This window comes from Apodemus sylvaticus, chromosome 1, assembly GCF_947179515.1.
Source record: "Apodemus sylvaticus chromosome 1, mApoSyl1.1, whole genome shotgun sequence".
In the NCBI taxonomy this organism is placed as follows: domain Eukaryota; kingdom Metazoa; phylum Chordata; class Mammalia; order Rodentia; family Muridae; genus Apodemus; species Apodemus sylvaticus.
This window is the reverse complement of record NC_067472.1, coordinates 79,976,381-79,997,027: the sequence shown is the minus strand read 5'-3', so window position 1 is coordinate 79,997,027 and position 20,647 is coordinate 79,976,381. Positions and strand designations below refer to the sequence as shown.

The 20,647-nt window shown below is 47.1% G+C and overlaps 1 protein-coding gene across 4 annotated transcripts in view; it reads left to right on the top strand.

Moving 5' to 3' along the window:
• The window catches only part of Katnip (katanin interacting protein), a 182,082-nt gene that overhangs the window by 114,037 nt on the left and 47,398 nt on the right, over window positions 1–20,647 (top strand). For 3 of the 4 annotated variants that reach the window (XM_052199577.1, XM_052199586.1, XM_052199594.1), the window contains 5 exons: window positions 3,974–4,143; window positions 4,952–5,017; window positions 6,158–6,264; window positions 7,875–7,977; window positions 11,392–11,607. In XM_052199577.1, the coding sequence (XP_052055537.1) occupies window positions 3,974–4,143; window positions 4,952–5,017; window positions 6,158–6,264; window positions 7,875–7,977; window positions 11,392–11,607 (662 nt within the window). The remainder of the gene's footprint in view (window positions 1–3,973; window positions 4,144–4,951; window positions 5,018–6,157; window positions 6,265–7,874; window positions 7,978–11,391; window positions 11,608–20,647) is intronic. The other variant, XM_052199602.1, reaches the window with a different exon arrangement.

The window sequence follows — 20,647 nt, the reverse complement described above, 5'->3', positions numbered from 1 at the left end:
TGCTGGCTGGCATTGAGGAGCACAGTGCTCGCCACGGTTCTCCAGCATTTGCAATCACTGTGACTCTGGCTGGCTGAGATGGGCACTCTCTACCTTGGCTTACATTCCAGAAGATCCATCAGCTCTGCCAAGCTACTATCCAGTTGTGTTGTCCAGATTTTCCATTCCAGGACAAACACCTGAAAGAAAAGGTTGAGAGACAGATAGACTTTTTTGCCCAGCTTCAAAGGTTTTAGTTCCTGGTCACTTGGCTTCATTGCCACCCCCTTTTAAGGAGGGACATCATGGTAGAAAGGTAGAGATCTGTTTACCTCATGGTGACTAGGAACCAGGCACAGTGGTATGTACTCCTTTGGGAGGCTGAGGAATTTGACAGGATCTGGGCCCATTTGGGTTATAAAGTGAAACCTTTGTCTCAATGAACAAATCTAGGTAGTTGTCAAAGATGACATGTGCCTTTCAAAGGTTCTTTCCAATGACCTACTTCTCTGCCTTCCACAGTGGCACTTCTCAGGAGTCCACTAAAAATGTGTGTGTGTGGCTAGCACAGTGGCTCAGGAGGTAAAGGAGTCTGCTACCAAGCTTGACAACCTGAATTCAATCCCCAGGACCCCCCATATGGTAGAAGGAGAGAACACACTGTCCTCTGATCTCTACAGTGCACCTTCATACATATGCACACATATATACCTACACACACACACCAGTCATTCAATCAATATGGAAATAAGCAAAATAAAAATATAGAATAAAATTTGTTAGGATATGTTAATGCATTAATGCTCTGACCTTGGTTGTCCTGCTATTCCTCATGCCCTGTTTTTTTTTTTTTTTTTTTTTTTTTTTTTTTTTTTTTTTTTTTGGTTTTTTTGAGACAGGGTTTCTCTGTATAGCCCTGGCTGTCTTGGAACTCACTCTGTAGACCAGGCTGGCCTTGAACTCAGAAATCCGCCTGCCTCTGCCTTCCAAGTGCTGGGATTAAAGGCATGCACCACCACAGCCTGGCTCATGCCCTGTTTTGAGTCAGGATCTCTCATTGGTCTGCAGCTTACCGAGGAGAGTAGGCTAGCTGGCCCGCAAGCCCCAGGCATCCACAAGTCTCCATCTCCCCAGCACCGGATTGATAATCTGATACTACCCTGCTCATTATTTTTTAACTTTTTATTGTTTCTTTGTGAATTTCACATCATTCACCCTAATTCCATTCATCTTCCCCACCTTCTACCCTTGCAACTTCCCCTCTAACACAGAAAAACAAATCTCTTTATGAAAGCTGTAGTGTGTCACAGTGTATCCCACAGAATGCCCTTTTGTCCACACTTCTTTGCTTGCAAATGTTTACTACAATGACTTGTTGGTCTGGTACAAGGCCTCTGGCTTCTGTTACACTACCAATACTGGAACCTCACTGGGCTTCCTCTCAGATATCCTGTTGTTGCCCTGTGTCATGGAGAGCTTGTAGGAACTGCATTCCAGCAGTTCATCACTGGGGTGGTGGATGTTGGGATTAGCCAGTTCAAAGCCCTGGATCTGGGCCTGAGAGGCCAGTCCTCTGGCTTTTTCCTCTCACACCCTTGGGGGTGGTTCACTGGCATCCCCCACAACCAGGGCCAGCTCTAGCTTACTGACTGCTCTCCTGAGTGGTTTATCTGGTTTATATGACCAGTTCCCTCATACTCCTGACTCTGGGACCAGCTCTCCCACCTGCCATAGGTAGCCAGGGACAAGGGAGGAGAGGAGGGTATCTCGCCTTCCTCCAGAGCACACCACTGCACAGCAGATAAGAGAAAGAGTCACCTCTCCCGAGTTCATGCTCTCAGGGCTGGCTTACCTACAAGCCCCACCTCCAGGGCCAGCTCTCCTACGCTTCCCAGGTGAGACTCAAGACATGCTCTCTTGAGTGCTCCAGCTGGTGATAGTCAGGGACAGCTCTCCTGCTCTCATGACCCGAAGGCCAGGTCTCCTACCTTCCACAGATGGCAGGGAGGGGAGTGTATCTCTTCCTTGTCCATGCCACTGCACAGGAGATAGATGGCCCCTGCTCATTTTTTACATGGATTCCAGGAATGGAACTTTGGGTCCTTGTGCTTACATGACAAGCACTTAACTGACTGAGCCATGAATTTTTTTTTGTTTGGTTAGTTTTTTTGTTATTGTTGTTTGGGTTGGGTTGGTTTGGTTTGGTTTGGTTTGGTTTGGTTTGGTTTGGTTTGGTTTGGTTTGGTGATGGGCATGATATTGAATCTGAAGATGGCTTTGGTCAGTAAGGACATTTTACCAATATGAGTTCTTCCAGCCATGAGCATCCAGTGTCACCCTCAGTCACATTCAGATGCAGCATTCTGACAAGAGCATGGCAGAAAAGTTGAGGGCCAGGGCAGGAAACTAGTCATCATCTGCCAGTATTTGCAAAGGGCAAGCAAGTAGAAGGGCCCTTTTCCTCAGCCTGCACCAGGTCACATGTACACAGCTGCCCTGGTGTCCATGAGGGGCTGCTTAGCCAGTCATCAGAACAGTGGCACAGTCTTTGTTATCTTGAGGTAACTTACAGTATGGAGGGTGTGAAGGTTATGTACAAACACTATACCTTTATGTATGTGAAAGCATCCTGGAACAGTATTTGCTGTTCTAGAATCAATCCCCCATGGATCAGGAGGACTGAGGGAAGATTCTGTCTCTGTTTATTCCTTAAACTATTGGTAGTAAGTTATAGATGACATTCCTTTTTGCACTCTGTAGTGAGAATTTTGGTTTCTTTGAAAAACACAAGAAATATTATGTTTTCATTTTAATCCCAGGTGTGGGATATGGGGCTGCTTCAGATTGTCCACAGCAGCTGACTGATTTGTCTTGTGCTCTAACAGAAGTGTAATTTTTGCCAGCTGCAATTGTGTAATGTTTCAAATTCTGGGGACTTTTCAGAGGGTATGTAAATGCTAGGGTTCTGAGCAATAGGCTGTGGGTTGGTGGTTGGTTGTTGTTGGGCATGGTTTTGTTAAGTAGTCATATGTGCAAAGAAGAAAAAAAGAAATTAGATATCTTGATGGCAAAGATCACACTTGCCCCCAAGGAACTGGTTGGCCCTTATCAGCAGGAAGTAGTGTAATGATAACATCACCTCTTTTCCTTTCTATTGACTTTCTTTACTATCTAGCCTTAGGGGTTGAAGGGTGGGAAAAGGGTAAAAGAAAGAACCCACAAAGTAGCAAAGCAGCCACCTGCAGCACTCAGTACTTCAGCATGGATATTCCAAGAACAAGCATTTCAGTTGGACAATACCAGTCCACCCATGAAATTTGGAGTATTTAGCATTAGCATTAAACTGTTATCAATGCCCCAGGCTATATTTAGATTTCTTCCCTTGATATAATAGCTCCCCTATGCCCCTCCTCCCACCCCATCCCCACTCCCACCCTCACCCCTTATCTCCCACTGTGTGTGTATATAAATGTGTGCAAGTCCATGCAAGTGCATGTGGTAGCTAGAGGTTGACATTGGGTATCTTCTTCTGTAGCATCTCCACCTATTGTCTGAAGCAGGGTCTTGAAACTTAGCGTTTCAGCTAGACAGGCAGGCCAACAAGCCTATAATTCACCCGTAGAATTGGGGTATGGTTGTACATGACTGTGCCCTTCTTTTTACATGGCTGGGATCTGAACTCAGGTATTCAGGAGTGTGTGTGTGTGTGTGTGTGTGTGTGTGTGAAAGAGAGAGAGAGAGAGAGAGAGAGAGAGAGAGAGAGAGAGAGAGAGAGACTGGCCCTAGTCCTGAGGTATCCATTGTAGCTGCTTACTGCATTTGCCTGGGTAATGTTAATCTGGAACAGTTCTTCAGGTTTCTTTCATCCCTCAAGACCTTGACATTTTTAAAGAAGTTGGTCGTTCTTTTACAGAGTGTCCCTCAATAGTATCTAATGAATTTCAGGCTGTTTTCTGAGAACACAAGCTAAAGAACATCTCTTTTCTTTCTTCAGGATCTGGAAGCCGAAGAGATAGACCCTTGTCAGCAACCCGCAAATCATATGCAGCCGAGGACCGAGAGGAAGATGCCTCAGCTGTACTGAAAGCCATCCAGGTGGAGAACGCAGCTCTGCAACAGGTGTTCCTCAGCCAAGATCCCGAGCTCTATACCAGTCCCCAGCAGGTGGGCGCTCCTATGGAGTAGGGGATCTAAGGAGGGACCGAGGACACTCAAGGGTGGGCAGTGTTTGAGCAACAGCCCTTTCTGACTGCAGACGGCATTTCATGGACTATTTGTAGACAGCTGCTCTTCATCTATCCAGAGTCCCACTAAGCTACCATCTTAGAGCTTCTGGATTATTTCTGACAGCTATGTATTAACCTATGACTCACTGGTCATTTCCCTGCCAACTTGGGATGGCATAGGCCTTTACTACAAAAAGGCCAGGCTAATGTGTAGTTGAGTGGACAGTGTGTGGCTCTCCTGAAGCCAGTCCTGAATGTAGTCCACAGGGTCCCTACTGCTCCCCTGGCCTACTTCCCTTATTTATGCAACCACCGAGACATCTGGTAACAAACTGAAAGAGCAGGAGTGGGGTAGAGCAGGGGCCTTGAGAAGTTGAGACCTTACATACTCTTCAGCATGTTGCCCAGCCTCTGACTCTCCTGCTGAGACCCCTGGCCTGTCCCACTAGAAGCGCATGGTCACCCTACAATAGGCAGGGTCCTCTGTTTGGATTACAGATGTGGCCAGTTGGGGGTCACATCTTTGCAAGGTCAGCCCATTCTTGTCCATGCTGCTCTGTGCTCTCTGGAGAGCCATGTAGAGGCAGTTCTTCTGGTTGTTGAGCAGAACCTTCCCTGGGGATGTCTTTTGTCCAGTCTGCCTGGGACATGTGGAAAGGGGCCCTGCTTCTTTGCCCTCCTTCTGTGGAAAGAATGCATAGCAATGGCTTCATTCCTTCCTATGTCATCTGATACTGTCTTTGCAGGATGCCAAGGAACCACCAGCAAAATCATGGCCCAGTCTGCTGAAGGCCAAGGAGGAGATCCCTGAGGTCAGTGTGAGGCTGAGCCCAACTCAGCTGGACATAGATTTAACAGCCCCACCCATACCCTATAAACACATTGCCCTGATGGTCTCCAGACATTTCTCTTCCACGGTCCCAGGAGCTTCTCTGATGCCTAAGCACTGGCCTTCTACCCATTTCACAAATGTGGAAGTTGGGCTTGAGTGGCTTGGCCAAATTTGCAAATTGAAGCTGGAGTCCAGCCAGGCCTGCTGACTTGTTTCCTTTTCCATTTCTATTTTCCAGTGAGAGAACAATAAGATAAGTAGATCTTGATTTTGAGACTAAATAAGTTCTATCTATCCAGGCCAGCCAGGTATAAAGGAGGTGAATTAATAAAGCATCCTGGAAATGTCTTTATGGCACACAGGGGTTCCCAGTGTTCTGAATACAGAGAATACCCATGGCTGCAAGGAGCTTACTGGCACAGTCAGTGGAGCCAATAGACACATGGGGACAGAGTGCCAAGAATGAGCCAGGCTTGCTCTGACAGGTGGCCACAGGTTGCTACCTGGAAGATGAACTGGGAACAGCTGGAGGTGGCAATGAGCTAGCTGCCTTAAGGACCAGAAAGAAGCCCAGTGTGGTGGGTAGGCAACTGGCAAAAGGGGAACAACACCCCAGGGTCCCCAAATGAGCTTCTTTCTTTTCTAGTTGCCTTTGTCCTCCTAGATAGCAACCATCTTGGGCAGAATCCAGTCAGTATTTCTGACTACCCTGTAATCCAGGGTAATCTGACTCCTGACCCCTACAAGTTTCCACCTATGACAGTCACTTGTAGACAGGTGTCAGATTCCATTCCAGTTTAGATGACAGAGGAGAAAGAAGGAAACGTAGAGAAGCAATGGTGAGTCTGTGTGTGGTCTGGTCTCTTAGGAGGAAACTAAACTCAGATGGGTTGAAGTGAGTGGTCAGGTGACATTATTTCTCAAAACCCCTGGTCAATGATCTGAGAATATATGAGGGATTCTAAGCTGATCTTCCCCAAGCTGGCGCGATCACTTCTGTGCCCCATATCTGCCTGGTGGAACCAGGTACCTGAGAAGACCATGCATTGACCATTGCCCTGTTAGGTGTCAGGCTGCAGGTTCCCTTGGATATCTGTCTAATCCACTTTTCTGCCCTCAGCTGCTTGCTGTCAGTCCAGTGACCACCAATCCTGAGCTGTGCAGGGCAGCAGGGGGAGCCAAAGCTGTCAGCCAAGCCGTGGACAGAATGAGCCCACTGGGAACCAGGTACTCTCTAAGGCAGAGGTGGGGCCTAATCCAGATGACCCACAGCAGTGTGGTCACGAGGGTCTCATTACCCATGACCTTTCTTGTTGCATTAGTCATTTTTGTTTGGCCTTGACCACAAAGAGTTGAATTGATGCACAGTTTCAGAAGTGTCCTTTCATTGGCAGAGAGGTTGCAGGAAAGAAGTTTCTGTCATAATAGCCAAGAATCAGAAACAATTGTATGGTGGAGTCAGGCAAGCTAACCACCCTGGGAACACTTCCCCAGGGACCCTGCCTCCCACATGTTACCACCTTCCACGACTGTCTTCATCTCAGAGATTCCTCGGGGGGGGGGGGGGGGGGGAGATTGACTGGGGCAGAACTCTTGTGGGCTAATCCCATCTAGAAATGCCTCAAATAGAAGCCTTTGAGGATGCCTAACTCAGTTTCTTAGCTGTTCAAGCTGTGGCTTAGGAGAGAGCCCAAAGGTACTTGCCACAAGAGTGACTCAAAGCATCAGGCTCCTCTGAGATTCCTTTTCTTTGTCAAAGTATGTTCAGTGCAGCACGTTACATGTTACAATGACCCTAAAATTAGCAAGTGTTCATTGCAAAATAGACTCCTGATCTTCAGGGAAAATCAATCTCAGGAAAACACACCAGCCGGTAGCCTGTCCTATCACATATGTCTTGGCACATAGGCATACGCCCGGGGCTATTATGCAGGCATATGCATGTGGCAGGCTGTACAAGTGCCTGGATGAGGAGCAGGAGGAGACTGCAGTGGCATCTGAATATTGATCACTAAGTAACATGACCTGAGGGATCAGGCCAGGAAGGGGGCAAGACTCTCGTAACTGTTGCACAGAGTGGGGTGTGATAGCCAAGCCATATGGCCTCGAGTTCTCAGCCCATCCCCCAGGGAGCTCCTGTTCATAGTGTGTGGAAAGACTAGATGGCTCAAGGTACAGCTCTCCATTCCTGCATGTCTGCAGACCCCAGATGGAAACTGCTCCACTTCACCACAGCCATAAATCAGAGCTCTCTTGGTTACCAGCCGCAGGGCTGGTTTGTATCCTACAGCTCTGCAGCAGGCAGCACTAGCCAAAGGCTGCCCTCTTCATCACTGGAGTCCTCTGTGCTTTAGGGCTCTGTACCGGTGGAGTGCACAGCATCTGTAGCAAAGGGAATGGGTGGGTCTCTAAGCCTGAGGTTGCCAGTTTCTGTGAAGAGCCTGTTGTGAAATCCTACAGCCTTGGCAGTTGGGGTTTTTGTTATTTGTTGTTACTTTTAACAGTGCTTAAAACACATAAAAGCCATTCTTAGCTGTTAGGTCATATAGAACAGGCCTTGGGCAGCCCTTAGTAAACCTGACTCCTTGCTCTATCTGTGATCAACTTCTTAGTCAGCTGGAGAAGTCAACTAACTTCTCTACTTGGGCTCTGATTTCATTACTAATTGTGCAGATGTTTATAAAGAGAGAGGACATCCATGTATGCCCTTGAGCTCTCTGCAGGGCACAGACAAGCTTTCAAGTGGGTACTAACACCCTGTGGTCCCTTTCATGAGACTACTCTCTTGTGTGTATTCTTCATTATTGCCTCTTTGCTGAAACAAAATCCCTTTTCAGACAACAGCACAAACTTCTGGGAGTCTTGCAGACTGTGGAAAGTGACACTACCCATCTCAGCCAGGTGGCTATCCCAGCAGAGAAGCCAGTACCAGATCCAGAGGTGAGAACCTATACTCATGGGGACAGTCCAGTATGCTACTGTTGCCCTGAAAGCTGATGAAGGGCCCTTGGAGCAGTTCATTCAGGGTAGCAGTGATGACTGTGATGATGGTCATCTCAACAGCTTTCTGACAAGTCATATACATGATTGAGCAGTAGAGGCAAAAGAAAGGTGTACACCAGAAGAAGTTCCTGGCAAAAGAAAATGTAAATAACCCATAAGCCCACAGGACAATAGCCAGTGTTACCCATAGTCAAGAACAGAAACTAAGTTTGGTGGGTGTGGTGACAAATGTTTGTAACTGGTAGGTTGAGGCAGGAGTATTTTGAGTTAGAGGCCAACCTCGACTATATAACAATAAACAGAAGAAGAGGAAGTACAAAACATAAAATCTTAGGGCTGGTGAGATGGCTCTGCAGGGGAAGGTGCCTGTTGTCAAGTCTGGTAACCCAAGGTTGCTGCCAGAACTCACGGTAGAAGGAGAGACCTAGCTCCCGAAAGTTGAGCTGGCCTCTCACCTCCACATGAGCACACATATGTTACACACACACACACACACAGAGAGAGAGAGAGAGAGAGAGAGAGAGAGAGAGAGAGAGAGAGAGAGAGAGAGAGTAAATAAGTAAATGTAAGTTTTAATTATATAAAGTCAGTAACCTAGTGCAGTGTGATTTTACTGGCTGTGAGCAGGTTAGTGGGTTGTTACATGGAGACAGTCATCCGAGCTCCATGAGCAATACAGGATGGTAAACATCTGCCACTTAGAGCCTGACACGGGGTGGAGGAACCCATAAATACAAGTTTCAAAGTCCATCTTTGAGAAAAATCGAAGCTCCTGCCCTTCCCACCACCAGCAGCATGGGTCAGCTGCATCTTGAACTGAGAAGATCCACCATGGATTGTGATGTGGGCCACATTAACAAGAGCCCATAGAGATTATGTTTCTGTATAGGAGACAGAAAACCCAGGGCAAGGTGACTTATACAACAACAAAAACAAATTCCAGGCACTGGGCACTAAAACCACCGAGGGTGGACTGGTGGGCACTGCATCCTGCAGCCAGCTAAGCTTTTCCACTTAGGTCTCCATGGAGTCATTTGCACCTCTGAGCTTCATCCCAGTATTGGCCACACCTCTGCTCTTCCTAATAGCTACAGAAGCTTCTGGCACCGTCTATGAGAAGAGTATGCCTCCACTAGCCTGGGCTTCATCAACAAACCCCTTCTTACCAGTGATCCATGGGAAAGCACACACTGATTGCTTAGGAAAGGGCTAGCCCACTGTCCCATAACCTCATGACCAAGGGAGAATATGTGGTAAATGGCCAAGCAAGAAGAAACCAAGTGGTCTCAGTGAGGGGGACAGTGAGTGCCAGGGACTATTGCTGTCCCAGCCTCAGTCTACCTGGGATACTCACAATGGTGACACTTCTCAGTTCATACTCTGGCCTCTGCACTTAGAACTTGCATGCAGAAATTGTGTATTTCAGATTCCACTGAGCAGGGTCCTCAGTCTTTGCTGGCAGTTTTCCTCTCATCTCCTTCCTCCGTCCCCCTGAACCAGCAAACGAATTTACTTGGCCCCGAATGCTCCCAAGCTCAGGCTCAGGAGCCTGCACACATCAGAGTCAAGCAGGCCAGTTGTGCAAGCCTGGGGCTCAGGCCCAGGGCAGCCAAGGACCTGGCCAGAGCCTTCACTCAGAAGGACAAGGGAGCTCTGGGCTTTTACAGTTCAGGTAATCCAACCTGACGCTGTGCTCCTGCCAGGAGCTCCAAGCTGACCTGTCCTCACACCACCACCCCAGCTCCATTCCCATTCTCTTTGTGTGGCAATCAGCTTGTCCAAACCCATGCTGGGAGTGCTCACACGTCTCACTGGCTATTAATTAAAAAAATAAGTGGGGAACAGTTGCTGTTCATTTACTCAGCTCCCTGCTCACAGAACCGTTGCAGATACCGATGCTAATTAACAGAGGGACCATGCACGCAGGGAAACGCACCATTTCGTGAGCGGCTGATCCGTGGTGACCAGTGCTACAGTTGGGCCCTGAGGGCCTCTAGGAAGCCATGGCACAGAGTTGCTGTTTATTGATGGCATTCACGCACACTCCCAGACCAGACAGCCTCACCGGGAAGGAGGGAGGCTTTAAAAATCAGTGAAGGAGAGCCAGGAACTGAGCCCATTTCAGCCTGAGCACACATGGGACTGAGTGTGTGTGTGTGTGTGTGTGTGTGTGTGTGTGTGTGTGTGTGTGCTATTTCTACTGGGGTCTTGCTTAACCCCCAGACTGGGACCTTCACATATATGGTTGAATCCTGCTTTCTGCCAGGCTGGGAATGTCAAGCGACTGGCCAAGGCAGGGGGACTTTGGTACATGCTGTCATACTACACCTGGTGCATACGCTGGCAGCTTAAGCAGCAGACTAATCTTTCTCATAGCTGCAAAGATGGCAAGTCCAAGGTCAAGGAATTGCCTGGCGGATTTCTTCTCAAGCGCCACTCCTTGCCTTGCAAGTGGTGGCTTCCTCAGTGGGCTTACACACTCAGTCTCCTGTGTGTATGTCCCTGGTGTTAATCCCTGGGGCTTCCGATTTCCTCCTTTTATAAGGTCTCCAGACTGATGAGAAGGGGGCCCTCCCCAGCAGCCTCCTTTGATTTAATCATCTCTTAAAGGCCCTGACTGCAAACAGCCACATCTTGGGACCTGGGCATTAGGGTTTCAGCAATGGTTGGGGGAACCCAGGCCACCTGCCATCTTCAGATGTTACAGTATGCCCCTGGGCCATGAAGACTGCAGTAGGCAAGTATGTGTTCAGGCAGAAGACAGTCCTTATAATATCTCTTTTCATGTGAAGTCCTCCAAGTGGGGACTTAGTAAGTACTGGTGGCACAGTTGTTGTATATATCCTTGTTTATTTTTCTGTATTAGAGCTAGAACTCAGGGCATTATGTATTCTAGGCAAGTGCTTTACCCTGAGCCACACCCAATCCAACCCCTATGTTTTATTTATTATTTTAAAATTTTATATTTTATATATTACTATAAGAGAGAAGAGAGAGAGAGAGAGAGAGAGAGAGAGAGAGAGAGAGAGAGAGAGAGATATTGAAGGTTAGAGAACAGCTTGCAGAGTCAGTTCTACTTTTCTACCATAGGTTTGGGTATCAAACTTGGGTTGTCAAATTGGCAGCAAGTATCTCTACCCACTGAGCCATCTCTCCAGTCCACTCCTTAGGTTTTAGACACTGTACAAACGTGCTCTTGCTAGCCTCACAAGAGCCACAGTGGGCAGGTGCTGTGGTTACCTGCAGAGCCCAGGCAGGGACTGAAGCACCATGAGACTGAACGCTGCGTGAAGGCCCTGGTGGTAGAAGCACGAAATTCAGGCTTTCCACCCTCTGGTATTTTCTCTTCAGGAAAAGTGGAAAGCAAGAGTAGACGAGATCGAAGATGCCATCTATGTGACTATGGAAATCCTGTCTAACTGGGGCAATGCATCATGGGTGGGTCTCACGGAAGTCCAGTTCTTTGACCTGAACAACATAAAACTTTATGTCTCACCTCATGATGTGGACATCCGGAACGCAGTGTTGCCAGGCGAGCTGGGCTGCCTTGTCAACAGGGACTTAGTGGTAAGTGATGGGTTCCTGGGCTAGGTTCTGCTGTGTATTTTGGTTGTGTGTTCTCTGCAACAGTGAGGGTGTAGTTTTGGGTTGGGGAAGAATGCTGTCATCAACCCTAGTCTTTCTCTGCAGCCAAGTGAGGAAGAGCCTTTGGGAATGGTACCCTCTCAGGCACCAGCGTCTCTTCCTGAGGTCTTACCTAAATGGCTGCTTTGTATCCTGCTGTGACTACTAAACATAGGCCACTAGGTGTCACTAAGGCCAGTGTCATTGTTTTGTAGATCAAGAAACTAAGTTGGAGATGGGCATAAAAGTAGCCAGGGCCACACAGAAGAAGCTAGTGGGACCAGGTCCACAAACTGCAGCCTAGTCTACACCCTGTGTGCGCCTCCTCAGGTGCTGCTCCTTGAACCCTGGCTCCATACCCAGCAGACTGTGAATATATGTTCCTTTAGACGGTCAATAGAGGTTATTTTTATAAGCAAAGGTATTTTCCCTTGTTTCCATCTTTTTGCTGATTTTTATGGTTTTTGTTCGTTTGCTTGTTTTTAAAACAAGCTCTTGCTATATTGCCTGGGCTGTCCATGAACTCACTACAGAGCCTAGAATAACTGTGAACTAACAGTCCTCCTCCCTCTGCTTCCCTAGTTCTGGTGTCATAGGTACAAACCACCACCACGTTTGCTTCTTCCCATCACTGTCAAGGTAGCAGCACAGCCAGCCACATGGCCTTCCTGTGCTGTGTTGGGCTCCATTCCAGACTGCCTTGGAAGAGCCCGTGGACCAGAAAGCAGAGCTGGGGATGGGAGGTGTCACAGGTGCTCTTCTGTATCTCTGTGAGGCATGTCACCACCTGGATGCTATACCCCGCTGTGCTGGCTGGCTGCTTTTCACCTTGATGCAAGCTTGGGCTCTCTGGGAAGAGGAACCTCAATGAGAAAATTCCTCCTTCAGATTATTCTAGAGGCAAATCTGTGTGGTATTTTGATTAGGGATTGATATGGGCGGGTTGGACCCTCACTTGGGCAAGTAGTCCTAAGCAGTTTAAAAAAACAGGCTGAGGAGGCATGGAAAACATACCTGAAGGCCCATTTCTCCATGGTCTCTGCTCCAGTTCTTGCTTCAGAGTTCCTGCATCGAGTTTCTTTCCTGGCTTTCCACAAAGATGGACTATGATCAGAACTTGGACACCAAATATACCCTTTCCTTCCCCAGGTTGGTTTTGGTCAGTGTTGTATCAAAGCCACAGAAACCTAACTAGACCCCCTCCCCAATTAATATTGTTTCTCTAAAGTACTGAAAATGAAAAGAGCTGCTACATGCTTAGGCCTTACCCTGGGCCAGGTACTGTTCCGAATACTTCTTCTAAGATCCTGATGTCCCAAACTACAGACTGGAGGTGCAGACAGACTGAGGTCCAAAGCCAGCTCCCAGCCTTTGCCCACAGATGACTCCCTTAGCTTTGACCTTGACTTCATGTCTATCAGGGGATCATGATACTGCATACCTTGTTAGTGCTGGAAGGGCTATGTAAACATGGAAGAGGTGATCACAACAGACCTCATTTAAGAAGAAACAAGGAGGAGCAACTTAGAAATTCCCCACTGCTGTTCTTTCTATGTGATCTTAGATAACTTACCTGCCATCTCTGAGAGTCTGCCTTTCTTTCTGCTCTCTTTAAATAGGAGATGGGAGGTAAATTAATGTTACAACCTTTAGATTTTCAGCAGTAGAAAATGAGTTTGTCTCACTTTAGCATATCTTTTAAGATTTATTTTTATTTTATATGTATGAGTATCTGCCTTTTTTCTGTATGTCTACCAAGTGTGTACAGTGCTTATACCAGATCCCATGGAACAAGAGTTTCTGAGCCATTGTGTAAGTGCTAGGAAGCAACCCCAGGACTTGTGTAAAGAGCAACAAGTGCTCTTAGCTGCTCAGTTACCTCTCCAGTCCCACCTGAGCATATATATTTTAAAGGACTTTTGTTATAGTCAGGTAGCATGGTAGCAGGCGCTTGTAGACCTGGTACTCAAGAGGAGGCTGAGGCAGAAGTGCCTTGCAGTACCTTGTCTCTTGCCCAAAAATAAAGGAAAAAACAACAAAAACAAAACAAAACAGCAACAACAACAAACCAAAAACCAAGGCTTGGGTACAGCCTACTGGTAGTATATTTCTTATCTAGCATGGCCTGGGCCCTGTGTTCTATCTGCAGCTCTCAGAAAGGAAAGGACAAGAGGAAAGACTGGGGGAAGGGAAGGCAGCCAGACAGGTGATGGCACATGTTTTAATCCCAGCACTCAGGAGGCAGAGGCAGGCTAATCTTTCAGAGTTGGAGGCCAGTCTGGTCTACAGAATGAATTATAGAACAGCCAGGGGCTATACAGAGAAACTGTGTCTCAAAAAAGAAAAAAGAAAGTTTTAAAAATCTTTTAAATAGATAGTGGGTTTTATTCTCCAAACTACCAGGAAAGAAGGTGAGGGGTGTTGCCTTGAAGTCTTTGTCTATATGGTATACTGTCCCCTGGCTGAAGTGGGCAGTCCTTATGGACATCATGGGGTCTTGTGGAGCATCCTGGGCATCAAGGCTTTTTTTTAGAGGTAGGATACATAGGAAGATTCATCGGAAGGAGTTTTGAACTTGAGGCCTCTGGGGAAGGTGCACTGCCCTATTTCAGGATTTCACTCTCATTTGGGTAAATCAGACAATTCACAGCAACAAAACTCAAGACAAATCTGTATTTTGTTTTGTGATTTTGGGATACTCTCACAAGGGAAGGAGATGAAGAGAGAGGGCACCATCCACTTAGCTTGTACAATCTTTATTGAGTCTTTGGTCAGGTGAGTAGCTGGCTGGTCAGTGTGTTTTCCTGTCAATCTACTGGCTATTCAGACCCCAGAGGGGAGAGTGATGGACCAGCCTGTATGGCATTTGGATGCTGGCCACCAAAATGCCCAGTAAGGCAGTCAGGGATGCCCCTCACAAACCCAGGACTTAGGAAGAAAAAGGCAGGATACACTTGAGATAGCTGTGTACCAGGAGAGCACCTAGCTGGGCAGAGGAGCGTAACGCTCTGGGACAGCAGCCCAGTGGCATGGCCCCTGATAGATGCAGCCTGTTCTCAGAGCAGCAGTGTGTTCTGGTCTGCTACTTTCCTGTTGGCCTCCAGATTCAAGTTTGTGGGACTGTGGCTCACTGCTGGGGTTCAGACCAACTCTGGACACCTTTCCCAGAGCCTTTGTGCAAAGTATGGGTACACTTTGGAAGCCTGCTCTTGAGAACAGACCTCCCCATGAGCGATAGAAAGCATTTCTGGGTTCCACAGGGATAGATGTCATGTTAGCTGTGCCTCTCCCTGCTGCTCCCTTAGGCTGCTGAGCTTTGTTAGTGGGTGGTTTCATAGGTTTGGTTTTCTTTGAGAGCAGGGACTGAAGTTGGAACACAATGCAGCTGTGTTACCCTGGATTGCTGGGTAGAACTTAAGATCCTCCTGTGGGCCTGCTGGTCCCTCATTCCCTCCATAGTTTAATGTATGTGCCAGAACTGAGCATCTCGAATGTCCTGTCTCATACACATCCAATCGCACTGTCTTGTTCCAGCCACAACCTAATATTCCATCTCACTCTACCCTCATCAGAACCTTGTCCAGACTCATTTCATCACTGAGAAAACCAGACCTCAGGCTTAAGGGACCAGCACTGACCACATGGTAGTGGCTGGTGGGCTACCACTGATAGACTAGCAGAGAAGTACTTTTTAAAAAAGTAAATTTGAAGAAGAAGTTGCTTTATTAAAAGGAATTGGGGTGTTCTGGTATATTTCTAATATCCAGACTCCAGGCAAAACCCCTTCCCTTCATAGGTCAGGAGTGGGAGGGAACATGTCTGTTGTCTCCATACTCCGAAGCAAGAAGGTATGGATTTTAGACCAGCCTGAGCTACATAGTGAGACCCTGTAAACACCCATTGACTTAGGTGGCAAAGGGCTTGCTGTACAAACATGAGGAACCTGAATGCCCAGTATCTATGGCAGGAGTAGGGGCGGAGCCTGAACATAGCAGCATGTGCCTAATGCAAGCCCCGGGGAGCTTAGTCCCTGGAGCTTACTGGCTTACCAGCCTAGCCAAATTAGTGAGCTCCAGGTTCAGCAAGACCCTGCACAAAATATAAGGTGAATAGCACGTAAGGAAGACATCTAATGATGAACTCTTTCCTACACACACACACACACACACACACACACACACACACACACACACACGCACACACGCACACACAAAAGAAAAAACAAAAAAAGAAAAATCCTCCCTTCTGTACCTATCATCCCCATCCCTATCCCTTCTGTGTCCACCCTCTCTATCCTTGTCTATCCCTGCAGGACTCATGCTCAGTCTCTGGCCCCTCCTCCATCCCTGGCCCTTCTGTGTCCACCCTCTCCATCCCTGGCCCATGGTATTGTGATGCATTCATATTTGTATGCCCAGCCCCATGGATGCCTGACCTTTCTTACCAGCTTTCCTCACCTGTACCTGTCCCCTCAGGGGCTCCTGGTCTCCCGCTAGGCCATGCCCACCTCCTACAGCCTTTGGAACTAGGGATTTCCCAAACCAATGCTTATTTCAAAGAAATTTACTTTCCATTGTATTTCACCAAAATGTTCAGAGCTGGGTGGTGTATACTTGTTGTCCTGAGACTGTATAGGCCACTCTCTCAGCTAGTTTCTTTCAAGCTCTCCCACAAATCCTGGTTCCACTTCCTAGTGGCCCTGACACTGGCCTTCTCCTCAGCCCAGTCTCTCTCAGGGCTCTAAGCCTGAGAGTGGGCTTCCTTTCGTATCTTCTTTTCTTGCTCTCCACTTCATTATCTCTAGAGGAACAGAACCTATACCATAGAATGTATGCTATGAAGGGATTTATTAGATTGGTTTACACAATGGGCAGGTGTGTGGGGAGGGGGAGTCCAGTGGTGGCCTTCTGTACTAGAGAGGCTAAGTCCTCAGGAGCTGCTTGATCTGTGCAGCTGTATGCCACAGTAGACCCAGTATGGGGTGGGATGCTTGAAGGATTCCTAGAGAACCAGGGGTCTTCTTCAGTCATGCTGGAAGACCGCAGACGCTGTGCTCAGGGAAGGATGGAGGCAGCTTCAGGCTATCACTCATCAGCAGAAGCAAGAGGGAGCTAATGCGGGAAGCAGGCAGGATGGCCTGCTCCTGGATTTTGCTTGTTCTTGGGGCTCCACTTTGGGGACACTTTCTCTTCATCTAATCTTAGAAGTACTCTCTCAGAAAAATAACAACAAATAACAGTTGCCTTTTATGCTTGAGTGGATGGGGTCAACAGTACCCTGTCTGCCCTCTGCTTCCTTCTCCAGGAGCCCACCTCCATCACCGCATATCTCTGGGCATCCTGATTCAGATCATCTACCTTTGTATTTCAGTCCAAGGATCACTTTCTCAGCAAAGCTTCCCTGCCTGCCATGGGGGGATCCTTGTCCCTCTTGCCCAGTCACTGTGGTGTCATTTTTATTCTCCTCAGAGCCTGTCTCGCCAGAACAAGCACTCCTGTACCTGGGCTTATCCACCTCCCCCATTTAACTGATAAGCACTTGTCTGTCCTTGGCCACACTGTATCCTCAATACATAAAAGCACATGCTGCACAGAGCTAAACTTTTTATTTGGAAATGATTATAGACCTGGACCCAGAAAGTTGTAAAAAAAAAAAAAAAAAGAAAGAAAGAAAGAAAAAAAAAACGATGCAGAAAAAAGACTATCAATAAAGAAAAATCAATGGAACCAAAGTTGGTTCTTTGAAAGGGCCAACAAAATCAAAAACCTTTAGTTAGACAATAAAGGAGGAAGCAAAGGTTCCAGCGACTATACAGGGACAATCACTACTTATCTTACAGAAATAAGGAGTATAAGACTGTTGACAAGAAATTAGATAGCCTACATGAACTGTATAAATGCCAAAGATGTAAATTACCAAAACTGACTCAAGATGAAATGGAAAATCTAAAAAGACCAATCCAAAGAAAAAAAGGAAATTGAACTGATTATCAAAAAAACCATATGGGAAGCCTGGGGTGAAATGGTGCCCCTAGTGAATCCTAGAAGCATGAGCATTGACAGTCCCTTCAATCTTATAAAATATGGGAGAGGAGGGAGCAGATCCCAGTGGATTCTCTAAAGCTACATTCCTGAAACCAACAGAAACATCAGAACAGAAAACTACACATCAGTGAGTACACAGGAAGATACTCAGCACATACTTTTTGACACCTCAAATGAAGGCCACTATGGGACCCAGTCATATCCACTGGGATGGCCAGAAAAATGACAAATATTGTTGAAAGTGAATAGACCAGCCACTGTGGAGAACAGTGTGTTAATTCTTTAGAAAGTAAGGAACAGAGCTACTCTGTGGCCTAGAAGTTCCACTCCTGGGTATATAACCAAGAGATGTGTACATCCAAAAAAAAAAATTAATGGCATCTCTTAACAGAAGATGGAAATAACCCAGGACAGACTGATGGACGCAAAATTGAAATGTGGCGTCACCATACAATAGACTAAACACAGCTGTGAGAAGGAATGAAGTGATAGTACAGGCTACAACATACATGGTGAGCCTTAAAAGCTGAGTGTGAGAAGGCCACAGAGTGACCCCATGTACAGGAAACAGATCCCCAGACACAGGAGCAGAGCATGGGAGTACATGCTAATAGGCGCCATGCTCCACAGTGGGAGTGAGGTGTGCTAAGCACAGGGTGATGCTAGTGTGTAGCCTGTGAGAATGCTGGGAAGACATGGATTACATACTTAAAAATTGGGAATTTTGTAGAGTATGAGTTATATCTAATTAAAGGGAAAACATACACAGGGATGCCATGTGCTGTTGCCTAGTTTTCCCCAAAGGTAACAGAGGCTGTCACTGTACTAATAGCCTCTGTGTGTGTCTGTGTATTTGTGTGTGTGTGTGTGTGTGTGTGTGTGTGTGTGTGTGTCCCTAGCCCCTGGAGCCACTTGCCCATTCTCATCTCTAGACTCTGTCATTTCAAGAATCTTGTTATGAAGGGGGTTGTGGCCCAGCTCAGTGGGAGATAGCTTGTCTAGCATGTGTGAGACCCTATATTTGATTCCCAGTCCATAAAAATAAATGAGTGAGAGAGGGGGGAGGAAGGGAAGGGAGGGGAGGAAGAGATGAGAGGAAAGGAAAGGAGAAGAGAGGAGAGGAGAGGAGAGGAGAGGAGGAGGATGAAAGGAGAGGAGGGGAGGAAGAGGAGAGGAAGAGGAGGAAAGAGGAGAGAAGCTATTTACTACAATGTGATGCATTTGGAGGTTGGCTGGTTCTCAAGCAGAGTGCCCTTGACATTCTTCCAAATTGTTGGGTATTTTCTTATTGGTAACTTACTTCTTTGGAAACTGTGGTATTAGTTACCAGGCAGCTAGCATTTCTCTGCTGGCGCTTGGATCTGTGTTTAATCAATGATGGGACAGAAAAACACCTTTGGTTTTGTAGTTAGTCATCACATAGGATTCTTCTGGGCCTCCATGCAGCTGGCCCAAGCTGGAGACGGATACTGAAGCTTCTAGAAGTAGCTTTAGAACTACTTAAAACTATTTCTACTAGTAGCCGGCTTCTAAGGATACTTCATCATGATACTAAAGTGTATCATCTTAAAGATGATACAGTGCCCCCTTAGTTTTCCTGCCTGTCCTTCTACTGACAGAAATGAGAAGGAAAATCATTTCTGCTCCCTTTCTGCTACAGAGGGAGGGTTGAACTTACCTGCCAGATTTTGAGATGAGGTCTCTGAACCCTACACTGCTGCTAGGAACACAGAGTTTTAGCCCAGCCAGGTGCTTCCAGAGTAAGTCAGCATCGCTTGAACCCACAAAGCTGTTCCTTCCCTACCCAAAGCACCATCATCAGGAGACAAGCTTGCAGCTAGAGCCAGACTTCGGAACCAGAGTCACCAGCCTTCCTCCCTGCTGTCCAGTGAGAGGTGCACTCTTGGTGATAAGATATTCTCAGTATCAGGTGATGCCTGTTTAGCGTAAAATGTCTACCCCACCCCCAGTCCTCCAAAGCCAAGATGGCTGTGGGACCAGGCAGGACCTAGGAGGGATGTGAGGGTCGGCAGAGAATAGTGATTAATTAGTGAGGACTGAGGTACTGAGAAGGGTAGCCTAGCTTGGGCAATACTGAACCCCAGACCCAGCTGTGTGGGACCTAAGTACCAAGCATTCTGAGTCAGTAGAGAAACCAGACACCAGGCTTTGAGGGATAAGCCATCCCATTTCTCAGTTCTGGCAATGAATTGGTCCTTATTTTTCCTTTCCAGTGTCTCCTGAAGCAAATGTACCTTTTAACCAGACTCAAGGTAGTTCCTTCTGTAAAGCTGAAATTAGGACAGATGCTGGGAAACCCATCTCAGTTAGCCACTAGGTTAGTCCCCTCCAATGACCTGTGCCTAGTGCTGGCATTCAGAAATGAGTGAGACTAGGGGCCCCTTCCAGAGCACAGCAGAAATGCTGTGACAGATACCCAGACAGTCCACACTGACCTTATGTATTACTGAACTGAGGCTGCCCAGGGGAGAGGCCAGGGTCACAGAAGAAAATGAGCCACGTGTCATCTTGTTGAATTTCTCAGGGTGGAAAGTATAGGGAGCCTGCTGGGAGCAGAGGCCTCAGCCAGTGGCCAGCTAGCTGCCAGGGGTGTGTGTTCAGGAGCAGCTAGGGTTTAAATTTTTCTTTTAATTACATTCAGTGTGTGTGTGTGTGTGTGTGTGTGTGTGTGTTCAGGAGCAGCTGGGGTTTAAATTTTTCTTGTGTTTTAATTATATCCTGTGTGTGTGTGTGTGTGTATTCAGGAGCAGCTAGGGTTTAAATTTTTCTTTTGTTTTAATTACATCCAGTGTGTGTGTGTGTGTGTGTGTGTGTGTGTGTGTGTGTGTGTGTATTGGCGGCAGGGGATGATTCAGATGAATAATTCTTAAGAGCTGGTTCTCTCTACCTTGTGGGTCCCAGGGATCAGACAGGTTGAT